This window comes from Papio anubis, chromosome 20 (genome assembly GCF_008728515.1).
Source record: "Papio anubis isolate 15944 chromosome 20, Panubis1.0, whole genome shotgun sequence".
Lineage (NCBI taxonomy): Eukaryota > Metazoa > Chordata > Mammalia > Primates > Cercopithecidae > Papio > Papio anubis.
The window spans coordinates 16,621,534-16,639,730 of record NC_044995.1 but is presented as its reverse complement, the minus strand read 5'-3'; the positions used below and the strand labels follow the sequence as shown (position 1 = coordinate 16,639,730).

The following is an 18,197-nucleotide window of genomic DNA, read 5'->3' as shown; positions in this document are numbered from 1 at the left end:
CTCCCCTCCCTGCCCCTCTGGCTCTCCCTCACTCACGACAGAAAGTTTCCGTCCTCAGGGCTGCGGCAGCCTGGCAAGCACTCACATAGGCATGGATGTTGCTGCAGAGAATGCTCAGGTTCCCACCACCCAGGCAGAGATCAAAGACGCAATCTTGCGAGGGACCCTGGGGATCCACCAGCTTGTGGCAGGAGGCCAGCGGCCCTGTGGCGCTGGAGAGGAGCCCACAGAACTCCTCCTTCTGATACTTCTTCTCCTGCACCGGGGAGGACGCGGCCGGCTGGTGGCCAGCAGCCCTGGCTCCCCTGGCTGAACTGGGTGGAGTGTGACAGGCAGGAGAGCGGGCACCGCCTCCTCCCAGGAGTTGCCGAAGTCATTGGCGTTGCCTGCCTGTGAGCCGTTGGGCTTCTGGAAGTCATCTTGGGGTCGCCGTTGTAGTTCCCACACAGGCCACACATCTGCTGGTAGTAGTTTCCGGGGATGGTGACCCGCACATAGTACACAAGGTCGTAGGCCACACGCAGGCCGAAGTCGGTCTCAATCCACAACGTCTGAACCATGCTGGGAGGCTCGGATCTGGCCGTTGGCCAGCACCACGGGCAGCTTCATGTCCACGCCGTTCACCTGGGAGGCTAGAGAGGCAGGCCACGCTTCAGAAAATAAACTTTGAGTGGGGGTCGGACCCTAGTTCAAGCCCATGCCTGATGCTGAAGATCTGTGTGTCCTCACCACTTAGGCCCTCAGTTTCGTATTTATGAAATGGATATAACAATAGGGTCTGATATTGCATTGAATGGTGGTCCCCAAAAGACATATTCACCCAGAATCCCATAATGTGAGCTTACTTGGAATAAAGTTCTTGCAGATGTAATAGGATAATAATCTCAACATGAGATTGTCCTGGATTAAGCTGGGCCCTAAATCCAATGACAAGTGTCCTTATAAGAGCCAGAGAGAAAAAGACACAGAGACACACAGAAAGGGTCACATGAAGATGAAGGCACAGATTAGAATGGTGTTGTCACAAGCCCAGAGAACCTGGAGCCTCCAGAGCTGGAAACGGAAAGCAAGATCCCCCAACCAGTGCCTTTGGAGGCGGTGCAGCTCTGCCGACACCCTGATGTTGAACTTCTGGCATCCAGGACTGTGGGAAAGTACATTGTACTGTTTTAAGCCACGAAGCTTGTGATAGTTGTCATGGCAGCCACGGGAAACGAATACATGTGTCTCAATGAAGTAACGAGCCTCCAGCTATCCTTTATCTATCACTCGATGCAGGCATTAATAAGCAATAATGGCCCCCAGAGCCACTTGCCCGAGTTCAAACAGTTTCTCCCTTACCCTCTTTGTGACCTTGGGCAAGAGAGTCACCTCTCCCTGTTTCTCTTTCCTCATCTTTCAGGCGAAAATGAGGTGTTTGCCCCACGGAATTGTCAGCCTCAGATAAATTAATGTCTGTAAAGTGCTGAGAAACATGGCTGGCATAGCATGCACGCTTCAGGAGCATCTGCCGTTACTAGCAGCTATGAATGGAGGTTTTTCTTCTGAAGAGTAAACGGACACCACAGGTTTTTGCTTTAAAGCATCAGTGGGTGGAAAGTTAGGCTAAATTCTTGGGGAAATGAACTCAAACCTATGAGCTGAGGACCAGTGTTTTCAGTTTAAGATTACTAGGCACCAACAAAGCCTCGTAAATGCACCCCTGGACGGGGCACAGTGGCTCATGTCTATGATCCCAGCACTTTGAGACTCTAAGGCGGGAAGATCACTGGAGCCCAGGAGTTCAAGGTCAGTCTGGGCAACATATCGAGATCCTGTCTCCACAAAATAAAACAAATTAACTGGGCATGGTGGTGCATGCCTGTAGTCCCAGCCACTCAGGAGGCAGAAGTGGTAGGATTGCTTGAGATCAGGAGTTCGAGGCTATAGGGAGCTAGGATCACACCACTGCACTCCAGCCTCGATGAGAGAGCAAGACCCTGTCTCTAAAAATATAAATAAATAAATCAACCCCAGCTGATTAACACATTTGCTCACCCTTCCTTATCACAGACAGTGCACACTGGATTCTTTTGGAAATGCAAAGAATCAGAGGAGAAGGCAGGAGAAAGATATGCTCCTGGCTCAGTCTCCTAAAAAGATGGTCAACTGCCACACTTCCCAAGCAGGGCTGGGGGGCGGGTAAGGGCTACTGACTTACCCTTGCCTCAGTTTCCTCAGCTGTAAACTGGGGGTAATAAGAGCTCCCACATGTGTAGGGAAGCTGGGGAATTCAGTAAGAAGCAGCTAACAAGAACACCAACAATTCTTATGTGTTTAGGCACTGTATGTCAGGGGCTATTCTAGGAGTTTGGAAAACATTAGGCAATATACTCAATTAAGTCATGCGTGTCGGCTGGGCACAGTGGCTTATGCCACTAATCCCAGCGCTTGCTTTGCAGAGCTGGGCCGAAGACCACTGAGGTCAGGAGTTTGAGACCAGTCTGGCCAACACGGCGAAACCCCGTCTCCACTAAAAATACAAAAATTTGCTGAGTGTAGTGTTGCACACGTGTGATCCCAGCGCTCCGTGTGATCTGAACATCGTGGTGTCAGGAGAAAGAAGAAAGAAGAAGAGAAAAGTCGCCTATCCAGTTCACCAGATTGAGTCAGTAATGTATCAGCACCTTCGCCAATACTGCTACCAGAGAAACAGCTGCGTGTGTGTTTCCAGTGGGATATCGGGGGAAACCCCTCCACCGTAACTGAGATGCCAGTCTCCATAGGAGACCAGATCTTCTTGGTAAGAAAAGTTCTGCAGAGCAGCACCGGGGTTCAAGCTCCACCTTTGCTGGGGGACTATGGCCAGTGATGGGCCACCCCACTCTGAAAAATAAAGCAAGTCACAGTGCCTGCAGCTCCTGGTGCACACATACAGACACCATGGACATGAAGTGCCTGGCGGCCAAAAGGTCTGCAGTCAGCTGTATAGAAACTGTAGCTGCTGTTGTTATTGTTAAGGGGGTGATAGTGTCACCCACAGATTGTCCCTGTCCATGAAGCTTCTCCAGCCTGGGGCTTTCTCAACCTCTGATGGCACCACGTCCTGCCAATGAGTGGCAGAACAGGGAGGTGAGTAGGACAGAATTCAGGATTGAGGTGGGGAGAGGATGGGGAGGAAGGGAGGAGAGGGTGGGAGAGATTTGGAGAGAAAAGTCAATGCATGGAGGTGAAGAGAGGGTGGAGACTGAGGGACAGAGATCGGGAAGCAGCTCCCAAGTCCCTGAGGACACCTCCCTCATTGGCTTCCCACTCTGGGTTCTGATTGGCAGCTTCTGTCCTCAGGGACCCCAGGCCTCACACATGCACTCTCATCTCTGTGCCCCCAACTTCTGGGCTGAGCACTGCCTGTGCCCCACCCACCCACAGGACCCTCACCCCCTGCTCCCCATCTGCTCTCACCGTGACCTTCCACTGTCTCTGCTCCAGCCGCAGGGTGAAGTTTCCCACCTGGACCGTGATCACCCTGGTCACACTGACTCGCCCATTACCCCAGGCCACGTTCTCCTGCAGGACGGCAAACCGATGCAGGCCAGGCCGGGTGCCGCAGGTCTGAGCCAGCACATACACGCAGGTGCCCATGAAGTCGAAGCGGCGGCCATCGAAGGTGGTGTAGTGGGGGTCTCCCGACGCCTGGCAGGTGGCAGAGCCCACGGCCACACAGCCCAAGGTGCCACCAGATGGCCGGCAGGCCTCGTGCGGGCCGCAGCTGGAGGGTTGACAGGAAACCAGGCCGCCCTCCCGGCAGTGGCAAAGGGAATCACACCCGGGGCCAGGGTAGAAGGTCTGGCCCAGCGGGTAGTAGCGGTCATCGTGGAGGCAGCCACACTGGCCCACAGGTACACAGGTGTCACCACTGAGCACGAAGCCAGCATCGCAGACACAGCCTTCACGGCAGGCCGACTCACAGCCCTCGGGGGCCGAGACGCTCGGGCAGCTCACGGGGCAGGAGTCACCACAGAGCTCGTAGTGGCTGTGGGCAGGACACTGGAAGGCTGTGGAGACAAGGTGGGCATGAGCCATGTAGGCATTCGAGTCGGGGTCTGGGGAGGCCCTGAGTGGGAAAACTCCTCAGGTCAACCTGGCTGTCTCTGGGTATGCACATGTGATCCAGGACATCTAACTAGGGGACTCAGTGTGGGACCTGCAATGGGAGGGGACATGCCCACGTCTCTCTGACCAAATATTTCTAAAGATCAAATGACTCTGCTTGCCTGATTTTTTTTTGAGACAGGCTCTCACTCTATCTCACCCAGGCTGGAGTGCAGAGCCCCAGTCACAGCTTGCTGCAGCCTCCACCTCCGCCTCAAGCCATCCTCTGGCCTCAGCCTCCCGATTGGCTGGGACTACAGGGGTGAGCCACCACATCCGGCTATTTATTATGATTTTTTGTAGAGATGGGGTCTCACTATGTCAGCCAGGATTACCTGGGTTAAATGGATCACTCTTATCTATTCGGGTTATGCAAGATCAGAACCGACTATGGGTATCTCAGGATGTGAATGTGACTGGGGTATGGGGCCACATGTATCTCAAGGTATGACTCTGCCCGAGGGCACCCAGCTGTGGGTGTCTGACCTGGAGCATCTCCCAGAGTCCGTGTGACATGGTCTGTCTAAGGCTGTGCCTGGGTGAAGTTGGCAGGATACCTGTGACCAGGAGACCTGCTTGAAGGGAACCGCCTAGGACTATCCAACTATGCATCTGTGTGGATCTGCCCAGGGCTATGTCAGGATCCTGATTCTTTCTGAGTGTATCTGACCAGTTAGTATAAAATCTAAGCAGATACCACTGAAGGCATGCGACTAATTCTGTGTGGCTAGGTGTATTTCAGTGTGTGCAACAGACCAGGGCCCTGTGACCAGTTGTAACTCACTAGGTCTTCCTAACCAAGGGTACCCTGCTATGTGATTGAGGCAGGGTCAGTCATCCCAATCTACATGCCTTGGATGTCTGAGAACATGGATCACCAATCCCCAAGAGTATCCTAGACCCCGGGTTTCTGACTAGGTGTTTGTTTCTTTCTGGTTTTTTTTTTTTTTTTTTTTGAGATGGCGTCTCTGTTACCCAGGCTGGAGTGCACTGGCACGATCTCGGCTCACTGCAACCTCTGCCTCCTGGGTTCCAGTGATTCTCCTGCCTCAGCTTCCCTATTAGCTGGGATTACAGGTGCCCACCACCACACCTGGATGAATTTTGTACTTTTAGTAGGGATGCCGGTATCACTATGTTGACTGGGCTAGTCTCGAATTGCTGACCTCAGGTGATCTGCCTGCCTCGGCCTCCCAAAGTGCTGGGATTATAGGCGTGAGCCACCGCGGCCAGACTCTCAATACCTGTTTCTAACTGACTCTCTCTCACTGCAGTACCTGACTTGGGGGCATTTCAGTGTGTGAGAGCCAAGGTGTTTCCTGACAGGAGATACCCAGTTCAGAGGAAGGAAGGTGGTCCCTGAGCCCCATGGAGGAGGAAGGGGCTGCTGTCTTACAGTCCTGGAAAGGAAGGGCAGGGAGAGACCCTACTATGGGGACCATGCATGGAGCAGTACTTACGACAGAAGTCCGGCCGCCTCCACTCGCCGAGCTGGGCCCCAGCGGCCTGACAAGCTGCCACGTAGGCGGCCACTGCAGGACAGAGGCCTCCAGGATGACCCTGAACCTGGCAGGCGTCCAGCAAGCAGCCCTGGAAGTACTGCGCGGGCGGCACGAGGCCGTGGCAGGGCGCCAGCGGGCCGTCGGTGGCGGAGATCACGCCGCAGGCGTCCGGGCCGGCGAAGGACTTCTGCTGCTCTGGGGTGCACTGCGACGGGCGGCCCACATTCTCCGCAGCCCGGGGCGCCGCCCACCTGCCATCCAGCAGGCTTCCCGTCCACAGCCTTCAGGTCGTCTGCGGGGTCCTGGTTGTAGTTCCCGCATAAGCCACAGAGAGCGCCCGCGTACGCCGCCGGCACGCGCAGGCGCACGAAGCTGTCCCCATCGAAAGTCAGGGAGAGCCCTGAGGTTGTGGTCACCACCACGTCGGCGCCGCTCAGGTGTGCGTGCAGCAGGGAATCCAGCTGGAAGGGCAGAGCCACGAACACACCGTCCACCTGTGGGCGGGGGTTGGGGAGCGGTAAGCAGAGCGAACACGGGTTTGAATCCTGGCCCCACCACCTACTAGCTGTGGGACCCTGAGCATATCACCTCCCCTCTGAAAATAATAATGAGCATCTATAGGCCGGGCCTGGTGGCGCAGCCTACAATCCCAGTACTTTGGAAGGCCCAGATGGGAGGATGGCTTGAGGCCAGAAGTTCAGACCAGCTTGGGCAACATAGTGAGACCTGCATCTCTACAAAAAAAAATGAAAAATTAGCCAGGTGGTTGCCTGCGCCTTTAGTTCCGGCCACTCGGGAGGCAGGGGCCAAGGTGGGAGGATCGATTGAACCCAGGAGTTCCAGGCTGCAGTGAGCCCTAATCCTGTCACTACACTCCAGCCTGGGCAACAGAGTCAGGCTAAGAAAAAAAAGAAAGAAAAAGAAAAGAAAATCAAAGAGCCTCTATAGGCACATGTCACTGACTCCCCATCCTTCTCTAAAACAGGTACTTTTCTTAGACCAGTTTTCGGAGGAATACAGTAGGCTCAGAGAGGAAGAAGCCGCGGTGCCAAGCCATCAGGCTCCCAGGCCTATCCTCTGACCCTTCCATCATGCCCCAGCTAAGCTGTGAAAGGTGCCCAGGGGAATGGTGAAGCCCTTACCATCTCAGGCAACCCCAGAGCTGGCACCCGCTCCTGTCTGGCCCACAGCCCTCCTCACCTGTAGCTGCCGGGGCCAGCGGGCACTCAGTGTCAGGCTGTGGTTGTAGATTTGCAGGGTGACACTGCGGGTGTAGCTGACAGCCTGGCTGCCCCGGTGCTCATTGGCTACAGTGACAGTGAAGTTCGCAGCCCCGGAGGGTGGTCCGTGGCAGGGTGCACTCAGCAGGCACTCGCAGTTGCCTTGGAAATCGAATCGGTGCCCATCCAGAGTGACATAATGGGGGTCACCCCAGGCCTGGCACTCAGCTGTGCTGGGGCAGCAGCCGTACTGGCCGGATGGCAGGGAGGCCACACACTTCACCCAACCCACAGCTGGCAGGTGTGCAGACCAGCGAGCCGCCCCCAGGCCCGCAGCGGCACCTGTGGGAGCAGGTGCCATCAGCTCAAAACTCACTGCCCGCCTCGTGGTAGGTGCCGTTGGCCCAGCAGCCACAGCCATTGTTTAGGGGAACACAGCGGTCAGCACTTAGCACGAAACCCGCGTCGCACTGGCAGCCCTACAGGGACCATACGGCCTAAGAGTGCCAGGGCAGGGAGACGGACAACAGCTGGCGAGACAGGGTGGGCGCAGACAGTAGTGGCTGTTTTCCTGGGCAGGTGATCTGGCAGGCAGATGAACAGGAAGGAAGAAACAGAAGATTAAGAGATCCCTGGGACAGGTGGGAGGAACAAAGGAAGACAAACTGAACAAGACAGAACAGAAACAAATGAACAAAGACAGAGACCAAAGCAAGGGAAGAATAAAGCTCGCTCGCGAAACTAAAGATAACAAAGAACATCAAACAAAGAGACCCAGGAGGACCAGAGTGAAACCAAACCCAGCTGAGACGGGGCGTGACCCCAGCCCCGCCTCTGCTACCCGACACTCACCACAGCCGACCTGTGCCCGCCAGTCTTCGATGACAACCCCAGCGGCCTGGCAGGCGTCCACGTAGGAAGCAAGCGCCTTGCCAAAGAATGTCGTGGGCCCCACCACCCATGCAGACGTCCAGAACACAGCCCTTGAAGAAGCTCTCAGGTGGCACATGAGCATGGCAGGTGTCGAAGGGGCCCCCTGCGCCAGGGACCAGGGTCCGCAAAAGCCAGGGCCCTCGTACTGTTCCAACTTGTCCTCAGGGCACGTTGGGCAGGACCCCGGACATATGTCCCAACACAGTGGGTCCCAGCCTGGGACTCGCCAGCTGCGGCCCCAGGTGGGTATGGAGGGAGCCAGGGTGCCATTAGGGAAGGCCTGGTCATTGCTGGGGTTACGGTCCATGTTACCACAGAGCCCGCTGCGCCATGATAGCTACTGGGCAGCATCACGTCAACCCGCCAATTCCAGTCATAGCTGACTTGCAGTCCAAAGTCAGCCACCAGCAGTGCCTTGGATGCACCGTGGGTCACTGAAATCCGCCCGTTGGCCTCGGAGACAGGCAACGCTGTCAGCACACCGTTCACCTTGGGGAAGGAGGAAGAAGTCAAACGAGTCACTGGAGGTGTTACGGCCCCAGCTCTGGCCCTCTGCCTCCCTCTCTCTCATCCTACCGGGGTCTGGGAGAGGCCAAGGCCTTCCTCTGATAGTTGGATTGTCGTCGGACACAGTGGGGACATTTGTTCTGGCCCAGGTCTTGGGGAATGGCTGACTTTACTCTTTCTAATCTTCTCCCTTGATCTCTCCCTCCCCTGTCTCTGTCTCTCTCCCTCCTGTGCTCCACCTAAGTCTCTCTATCACGTAATTAGTCTCTCTCTCTCTCTATTTGTCTGTCTCTCCCTCCTCTTCCCTTCCTCCCTCCCTCCCTCATTCTCTGTGTGTCTCTTCCACTCACTCACCATCATTCATTTACCGCCTACTCTGTTCCCTCCCTCCCTGTCTGTCTGGCGAGCTACCACAGTAAACTCTGTCTCCATTTCCCTGGGCAGAAAGGTTATTACATCTCTCTACCCTGATCTCACTATATATATATATATATATTTTTTTTTTTTCGGGGCGGCATGGATACTCGCTCTGTCATCCAGGCTGAAGTACAGTGTCAAAATCTTGGCTCTTGCAACCTCCGCCTCCAGGGTTCAAATGATTCTCCTGCCTCGGCCTCCAGAGTAGCTGAATTACAGTAGCGCCACTACACTCAGCTAATTTTTGTATTTTTAGTAGAGATGAGGGTTTCACCATATTGGCCAGGCTGGTCTTGAACTACTTACTGACCTCAGGTCCACCTACCTCGGCCTCCTGAGTACTGGGATTACAGGTGTGAGCCCCCGTGCCCATCCCAATCTCCCTATATTTCTCTCCATGTCCTGGTCTCTGGGCCACTCACTTGTTCCCTCACAGACACTCAAACGAGTGTTCACCTGGACTAGACTCTGACCTCAGCATGTGACATGCACCACCTTGCTGTGGGACAGGCCCTGATATGATGCCCACTTCACAGATGAGGAAACTGAGGCCTACCAGTGAACAGCCCAGCATCACCTAGCTCATAAGGAGGAGAGGCTGGATTCAAACCCAGATCTCTAAAAAAGGCAAATGCTGAGGTCCTAGGTTAAAGCCCTTACAAAGGAGGCCAAACTGTTTAATTCCAGGGGCAGGGTGATATTTTTGCTGGAATTATTCTTTTTTGTTGACAGTTTATTTCAGGCCCAGGTGAAGACAAGGAGCCTTGAGCTGCTAACTGTGGTCGTCAGGATCCCTCCTGTCCTCACGGGGACCTCAGGGGACCATCCTGCCACACATACCCGGACTTTGCCGATCTCGCCCTTGTGGATGGAGATGTTGGTGCCCAGGGCAGCCACAGTGACGACTCTCACGTAGGACACAGCAGGGTTGCCCCGGTTCTCGTTCTTGGTGGTGACGGTGAAGGGCGTCAGGCCCTGGGTGTTGACCCCCGGGCAGCCAGTTGCCCGGCATAGTTACAGGTGCCCTGGAAGTCAAACGCCCGGCCGTCGAAGGAGTGGTAGTGTGGGTCGCCCACAGCCAGCACGTGGCCTCATAGTTGGGCACGCACACGCCCTGGCCACCCTGCTCCTTGCACGTCTCCTGTGGCCGGCATGTCACACCGTCGCACGGGTCTGGGGACAGAAGAGGGAGGACCTTGAGAGGCTGCCCATTGTAAAGGATGGCCGCTGCCTCCACATCTACCCCAGTCTGTGCCAGGGATCTGAGGGTTACCCAGGCAAGACCAGATTCCAGAGTCCTCATGTCTAGGACCCAGGTCCTATAGTTTGCTTTTGTATTTGGTTTTGTTTTGTTGGTTTTTTGAGATGGAGTCTTTCTGCTCACCCAGGCTGGAGTGCAGTGGTGCAATCTCGGCTCACTGCAACCTCTGCCTCCCGGGCTCAAGTGATTCTCCTGACTCAGCCTCCTGAGTAGCTGGCATTACAGGTGCCTGCCACCATGCTTGGCTGATTTTTGTATTTAGTAGAGACAGAGTTTGACCATGTTGTCCAGGCTGGTCTCAAGCTCCTGACATCAAGTAATCAGCCAACCTTGGCCTCCCAGAGTGCTGGGATGACAGGCATGAGCCACCACGCCCAGCCTGCTGTTTTCAAGACCAGCCCCTGAGAGTCCCGCACGTCTGACACTGAGGCCCCATGGCGGACTGTGTCTAAGTGTCGGGTGTCAAAGATCCCATACCTGAGACCGGGGTCCCAGAGGTCCCTGACAGCCAAGACCCGGCCTAGAGGTCCCTACCTCTGAGGACGGGGCCTGCCATTTGCTGTGTGAGACTGAGGTTGTGGAGTCCATGCACCTAAGACCAAGGCTCTGGGTCTGTGTTTAAGATGCAGTTTCCATGGGTTCCTTGCTTGAGATTTCAGCCTGTTCTTCTATTTTAAGTTTTATAGGAACCTCACCCTCTTCACTTACATAGTCTACGGCTGCTTTCACGCCACCATGGCAGAGTGAGTAGCTGTGATCGAGAAGGTATAGCCTGCAAGCTTAAACATTTACCATCTAGCCCTTTAGAGAAAAGGTGCACTTGACCCAAGTTGAGATCTGTGCCCCAGGGGTCCTTGTGTCTGCGATGCCTGCCCTGAGAGCATTCATGTCTGAGATCCCAGCACCACAGTTCTCTGTGTTCAAGACCTGGGCCTCAGGCCAGGTGTGGTGGCTCAGGCCTGTAATCCCAGCACTTCAAGAGGCTGAGGTGGGAGGATCGCTTGAGCCCTGGAGTTGGAGACCAGCCTGGGCAGCATAGGAAGACCCCATTTCTACAAAAAAGAAATTAATAAATTAGGCAGGCATGGTGGTGTGTGCCTGCAGTCCCCAGCTACTTGGGAGACTGAGGCGGGAAGATTGCTTGTGCCCAGGAGATGGAGGCTTCAGTGAGTTATGATCGCACTGCATCACTACACTCCAGCCTAGGCGACAGAGTGAGACCTTATCTCAAAAAAAAAAAAAAAAAAAAAGGATCTTGGCCTTAAGGTCCCCCATGCCTGAGATCTCAGCCCCCTGGACTTCTCCAGGTCCTGGCGGTCTCTGTGCCCTAGACTAGGGCCCTGGATGATCTTCTGGCAAAAGCCCAGTGCCAGGGGTCTCAGCATGATTTGAAATGTTTTGAGACCCTAACTAGTGAAGTCTCAAAGCAGTCCCCAACTGCCTCCCTCAGTGCAAGACTCCATCCCTGAGGGTTGCTTTATTAAAGACTGCTGAGGCCCTGAGGCCCTGTCCTGGAGGGCTTCTGTGTCCAAGACCCTGTTCCCACGGTTAGTACATCTGTGACCCCAGCTTGTGGAACCCCTGTGTGGGAGAGGCCAGTCTTCTAATGTCTCCTTCCTCCTGTGCCTGTTACCAGTGTACCGCCTCTCAGCTTCAAATACACCCGCGGAGTTAAGCTTTGTCAACAGAGGGCGCTGGGGAGTCACTGCAGCAGGGAGGGGCTCCTAGTCTGGCTTCCAGCTGGTTTGGCCCTTCCAGCTCTGGCCAGGGTGTGTGGCCACACTCAGCAAGTGCCACTGATCCCAGCTGGCTTCCCAGTGAGGGGTTTTCTTCTTGCCAACTCCAGCCTGCTGAAACCTCTGTGCCACCCAGTGGGCTACAGCTGCAGTGGGACTGGACTCAGCCGTGGGGCTGATTCACCCCTCCTTGAAGAGGAGGGGCCAATTTCTCCCCTTCCATGAGGCCTCTACCTGAGCCCTAGAAGTGGGGGCTACGTCCTCTGTCTGCTTTGGTGGTATTCTTTAGTGTTCTCTTTACCGTTTCTTATTTCTATTTATTTGTTTGTATGTTTGTAAAGAGAAAAGGTCTTGCTGCCTTGCCCAGGCTGGAGGGCAGTGGTACAATCATAGCTCACTGCAGCCTCGAACTCCTGGGCTCAAGTGATCTTCCCAACTCAGCCTCCTGAATAGCTGGGACCACAGGCGTATATCACCACGCCTGGCTGAGTTTAAATTTTTTGTGGAGTCGGGTGTCTCCCTATGTTGTCCAGGCTGGTTTCGAACTCCTGGCCTCAAGCGATCTTCCCAAAGTGCTGGGTCACGCACCAGGTGTGAGCCACCGCACCAGGCCCTCTTTGCCTTTTAAGAGTTAATCTCCTATTAATAAGTAAATGATTCTTTAATTGAACTTTCCTCATTCAAATGGCTGAGTGCTTTCTGTCTCTCCACTGGATGCTGAGCGATATACCTCCCGTTCCTGGGAGTCCCATTGTCCTGCTCGTCACCCTGAGAGTCTTAGCCCTACCCCTTGGTGCTGGAGCTCCTATTATCTTATCCATACGGGGAGGAGGGTTCTCTGCTCTTCACCTAAGAAATGAGCCCTGGGGGGTGGCTCTGTGTCCTAGATTTAGTCTGGGGGGGTTCCCACATCAGAGACTATACCGCTAGAAATCCTGATCTCCCACTTGAGAGGGGTCCCCATAGCCAACGTCCTGCCTTGGGTGGGGTCTCTGTGCCTCAAACTCAGAACTCTGCTCTCTGTCCCTGTCCCTGGGATCCCAGTCTCTCCCTTGCCCTTTGGTGCTAGTGTCTGAACCCCAAGCCTAATTCCACGCACCAGCGGTCAGCTCACCATGGCCCCCTAGGCTGCTGCTCTTGTATTCTAAAGTATTGTAGGAGTCTCACCTCTTCACTTATATAGTCTACAGCTGCTTTCATGCCACAATGGCAGAGTGAGTAGTTGGAACGAGACCATACAGCCTGCAAGCTGAAACATTTACCATGTAGCCCGTATCAGCAAGGTGCGCCTGTCCTGCCTTATACCGAGGGTCTCTGACATCAACCCTGAGAAACCTCTGAGGGTCCCCACAGCCTGGATTTTCCCTAAGGGTCCCTGCCTCCCCCAGTAGGTGGCCCTGGCCCTGTGAATCCCAGCCCAGGGGTCTCCAGGTCACTGCAACCTCCATCATTAGTCCTGTGCACCTCCCGCCATGGACAGCCCAGTCCCATCACCCTCGGCCCCAGAGTCCCTGTACTCCATCCGTAGTCACATCAGCCCCAGTCCCAGCCCAGCCCAGCACCTTTGGTGATGCAGCTCAGGACGCCTCCGGAGGGCTGGCACACCTGTCCCGGCTTGCAGCTGTGTTCCTGGCACACCACGCCTTTACCCGCATGGCATGTACACTGCTGCCGACAGTCGTCAATGAGGAGTGTCTGCTCCGGCTGTGGGGAGAGAGGGCATGGCCGTCAGACATCACGGGTGGGAGCCGACTCTCATATCTCTGGCATTCTGGGCACAGAGGGGTTTGCAGACATCACAGACAAGGGACATCTCTCAGCAGGATGGCCCCCTGTCTGTGAAGCTGAGGCACAGCATGACTTTGGGGCTGTCCTTCATTAGTATATTTGTTCATTCACTTTTATTCATTAACTCATTCATTCCAAAATATCCGCTCAATATCTGCTGTAGGAGAAACAGTGTGACATAGTAACTAAGGGCAGATCACCTGGGCTTGAAGCCCGTTTCTTCTGTTTCCCAACTGTGTGACTCTGAGCAAGTTACTTCGCCTCTTTATGGCTCAGTTTCCTGATTTGCAAATTGCAGATAATAGTAGCACTTGCCTATGGAACTATAACCCAGTTAATAACACATGTAAAGTGCAGATGGAAGGAAAAAGGCTTCCCTTAAATCATTCAGATAGGAGAGATAAGTGGGGTAGACATGAAACAAGATTGGGAGGATGTGGCTTATTTTTAAGCTAAGTGATGGGTAAGTACATGGACAGTCATTCCACTGTTCTCTTACTTTTTGCATGTTTGAAAATTTTCAGAATAAAAAGTTTTTAGATATGTAATGTGTATGTAAAATAGGCACACATAGCACTTAAAACATTACCAGATACATAGTAAGCACTATCTACATATTTTCTGTTATTAGTACTATTACTCATGTGAAGAGAACAACAGAGAGAGGGTCCCACCCCTCGGGCAGCTCACAGTCCTGCAAGGGAGACGGACATTAGACAAATACGTGCTCCAGTCAAAGAAAAAGGACCAACAGGGAGACAGTGGGAGAGGGAAGCAGAGGGTGTTAGCAGCTGGTATAACAGATGGAAATCTGGTCTTTGTGGTCAGAAAGGCTCCCTTCATCCAGACCTGGAAGGCAAAGCCACAACTTGACCTGGGGAGTCAGGGAAGGGTTTAAAGCTTTGGAGCCTATGGTCATATTTAGGAAGATCTTTACCACTGCCATGTGGAGGGTGGACCAGAGGGAGCAAAAGTAGGAGCTGGGAGGGACCCAGGTGGGAGAGGACCAGCTGGACCACAGGAGGACCATGGGGACGGGGAAAGGAGTGGGTACAAGAGACATTCAAGAGGCTGAGTAGACTAGCTGCAGTGGCTCACACCTGTAATTCCTGCAGTTTGGGAGGCCAAGGCGGGAGGATCACTTGAAGTCAGGAGTTCAAGACCAGCCTGGCCAATATGGCAGAATCCCATCTCTACCAAATTAACTGTGTGTGGTGGCCCGTGCCTGTAGTCCCAGCTTCTCAGGAGGCTGAGGCAGGAGAATTACTTGAACCTGGGAGGCTGAGGTTGCAGTGAGCTTGAACCCAGGAGGCGGAGGTTGCACTCCAGCCTGGATGACAGAGTAAGACTCAGTCTCAAAAAAACCCAAAAAACAGAGAGAGAGGCTGAGTCACCCAGGCATGGTGGCTCATGCCATTAATCCCAACACTTGGGGAGGGCAAGGTGGGAAGATGGCTTGAGGCCTGGAGTTCAAGACCAGCCTGAGCAACATAGTGAGATGCCCCCATATCTATGTCTCCACAAGAAAATTAAAAACTTGCTGGGCTTGGTGGTGCATGCCTGTAGTCCCAAATACTTGGGAGGTGAGGTGAAGGATTGCTTGAGCCTTACTGCAGGGCTGCAGTAAGCTATGACCGTACCACTGCACTCCAGCCTGGGTGACAGAGTGAGACCCTGACTCTAAAAGAAATAAATAAGAGACCAAGTAGACCAAGTAGGCTGTGGGGCTGATGAGGAGTGGGAGGGGTGAGGCCCCATATTCTGCCCCAGATGACTAGGTTCCTACCTCATAGTAGACACCACTGTGGTAGCAGCCGCACTGCTGGATGGGCACGCAGGCTTCACCACTGTAGAGGAAGCCGGCGTCACACTGGCAGCCTTCAGCACACTCATCTGGGCACTGCAGAGGGGCACTGGAGAGCCAAGCAAGAGTCTAGGGAGCAGGTGTCCAAGAGAGCTCGGGGAGACTGGGTTCACAAGTACCTTTATGGCTGCAAGGAGGGGGTGCCCGTCAGAGCCCTGGGGAGGAAGGGGCTGCAAGGCCCAGGGTCTACCCTTCTGTGCTTCAACCTCTCCCCTCCCTGCCCCTCTGGCTCTCCCTCACTCACGACAGAAAGTTTCCGTCCTCCAGGGCTTCACGTGGCCTCCAGCCGCCTGCCAAGCACTCACATAGGCATGGATGTTGCTGCAGAGAATGCTCAGGTTCCCACCACCCAGGCAGAGATCAAAGACGCACTCTTGCAAGGGACCCTGGGGATCCACCAGCTTGTGGCAGGAGGCCAGCGGCCCTGTGGCGCTGGAGAGGAGCCCACAGAACTCCTCCTTCTGATACTTCTTCTCCTGCTCGGGAGGACACTTGCTGGTGTCGCAGCCCTCGCTCCCTGGCGGCATGGGCGTGGCAGGAGAGCCGGCACCGGGCCTCCCAGGAGTTGCCGGTCACATGCTGCTCAGCCTGTGAGCCAGCTGGCTTCTGGAAGTCATCCTTGGGGTCGCCGTTGTAGCTCCCACACAGGCCACACATCTGCTGGTAGTAGTTTCCGACAGGACCGCACATAGTACACACACAAGGTCAGAGGCTACACGAGGCCTAAGTCGGTCTCCAATCACAACTGCCCGAACCAGTTGGAGGTTTGATCTGGCCGTTGGCCAGCACCACGGGCAGCTTCATGTCCACACCGTTCACCTGGGAGGCGAGAGAGGCAGGCCATGCTTCAGAAAATAAACTTTGAGTGGAGGTCGGACGCTAGTTCAAGCCCATGCCTGATGCTGAAGATCTGTGTGTCCTCACCTCTTAGGTCTTCACTTTTTGTATCTCTAAAACTGGTAGAATAATAGGGCCTCATAGTGGATTGAATGGTGGTCCATATAATGCATATTCACCCAGAATCCCATAATGTGAGCTTACTTGGAATAAAGTTCTTTGCGGATGGATTCAGAGAAATAACGTCAACATGAGATTGTCCTGGATTAAGCTGGGCCCTAAATCCAATGACAAGTGTCCTTATAAGAGCCAGAGAGAAAAAGACACAGAGACACACAGAAAGGGTCACATGAAGATGAAGGCACAGATTAGAATGGTGTTGTCACAAGCCCAGAGAACCTGGAGCCTCCAGAGCTGGAAACGGAAAGCAAGATCCCCCAACCAGTGCCTTTGGAGGCGGTGCAGCTCTGCCGACACCCTGATGTTGAACTTCTAGCATCCAGGACTGTGAAAGTACATTGTACTGTTTTAAGCCACCAAGCTTGTGGTAATTTGTTATGGCACCATGGGAAATGAACACAGGTCTCACTGAAGTAATAAGCCTCCAGCTATCCTTTATGTATCACTCGATGCAGGCATTAATAAGCAATGATCGCCCCCAGAGCCACTTGCCCGAGTTCAAACAGTTTCCCCCTTACCCTCTTTGTGACCTTGGGCAAGTGAGTCACCTCTCCCTGTTTCTGTTTCCTCATCTCTCAGGTGGGAATAAGGTGTTTGCCCCATGGAACTGTTGTCAGGATCTGATAAATTAATGTCTGTAAAGTGTTGAGAAACAGGCTGGCATAGCATGCATGCTTCAGGAGCATCTGCTGTCACTAGCAGCTATGAATGGAGGTTTTCCTTTTGCAGAGTAAACGGACACCACAGGTTTATGCTTTAAAGCATCAGCTTAGCCGGGCTGTGGCCTGCCTGTAATCCCAGCACTTTTGGGAGGCCGGAGACGGGCGGATCACGAGGCCGAGATCGAGACTATCCCAGCTAACACGAAACCCCTACTAAAAATACAAAAACTAGCCGGGCGCAGGTGGCAGGCTCTCTGTAGTCCCAGCTACCGAGGCTGAGGAGGAGAATGGCGTGAACTCCAGGAGATCTGAGCTTGCAGAGCTGAGATCTGCCACTGCACTCTAGCCTGCATAGATGGTGACCCGCCTCAAAAAAATAAAAACAAAAAAAAAAAAAATAAAGCATCAGCTGGGTGGAAAAGTTAGACTAAATTCTTGGGGAAATGAACTCAAACCTACGAGCTGAGGACCAGTGGTTTCAGTTTAAGATTACTAGGCACCAACAAAGCCTCATAAATCCACCCCTGGATGGGGCATAGTGGCTCGTGTCTATAATCTCAGCACTTTGAGAGGTCAAGGTGGGAAGATCACTGGAGCCCAGGAGTTCAAGGGCAGCCTGAGCAAAATATGGAGATACTGTCCCTACAAAATAAAAAAAAAAAAAAAAAATTGGTCAGGAGCAGTGGTTCACAGCTGTAATTCCAGCACTTTGGGAGGCCAAGGTGGGAGGGTCTCCTGAGCCCAGGAGTTCAAGACCAGCCTCGGCAGCATAGCAAGACCCCTCTCTATACAAAAATAATTTGGCCAGGCATGGTGATTCACACCTGTACTGCCAGCATTTTGGGAGGCCAAGGTGGGTGGATCCCGAGGTCAGGAGATTGAGACCATCGTGGGCAACATGGTAAAACCCCCATCTCTACTAAAAATACAAAAAAGTAGCTGGGCTGCAGGGTCAAGGCCAGAAGGAGACAGGAGAATCACTTGAAACCAAGAGGAAGAAGTTGCAGCGAGTCAAGATTGCGTCCTGCACTCTAGCCTGGGTGACAAAGTGAGTTTCTGTCTCAAAAAAAAAAAAAAAAAGTCGCGGTTGTCCAGTTCACCAGATTAAGTCAGCAATTTATTAGCACCTTCGCCAATACTGCTACCAAAGAAACAGCTG

At 53.8% G+C, this 18,197-nt stretch overlaps 1 protein-coding gene across 1 annotated transcript in view; it reads right to left on the bottom strand.

Moving 5' to 3' along the window:
* The window catches only part of FCGBP (Fc fragment of IgG binding protein), a 77,844-nt gene that overhangs the window by 22,342 nt on the left and 37,305 nt on the right, over positions 1-18,197 (bottom strand). Inside the window, 24 exon segments of the mRNA XM_031659034.1 lie at positions 37-342; positions 345-422; positions 425-542; positions 544-624; positions 3,442-4,034; positions 5,592-5,848; positions 5,850-6,127; positions 6,834-7,118; positions 7,120-7,334; positions 7,337-7,424; positions 7,695-7,784; positions 7,786-7,904; positions 7,907-8,110; positions 8,113-8,275; positions 9,551-9,717; positions 9,720-9,782; positions 9,785-9,883; positions 13,270-13,411; positions 15,282-15,410; positions 15,412-15,452; positions 15,604-15,914; positions 15,916-16,035; positions 16,037-16,124; positions 16,127-16,178. Of these exon segments, the coding sequence (XP_031514894.1) occupies positions 37-342; positions 345-422; positions 425-542; positions 544-624; positions 3,442-4,034; positions 5,592-5,848; positions 5,850-6,127; positions 6,834-7,118; positions 7,120-7,334; positions 7,337-7,424; positions 7,695-7,784; positions 7,786-7,904; positions 7,907-8,110; positions 8,113-8,275; positions 9,551-9,717; positions 9,720-9,782; positions 9,785-9,883; positions 13,270-13,411; positions 15,282-15,410; positions 15,412-15,452; positions 15,604-15,914; positions 15,916-16,035; positions 16,037-16,124; positions 16,127-16,178 (4,087 nt within the window).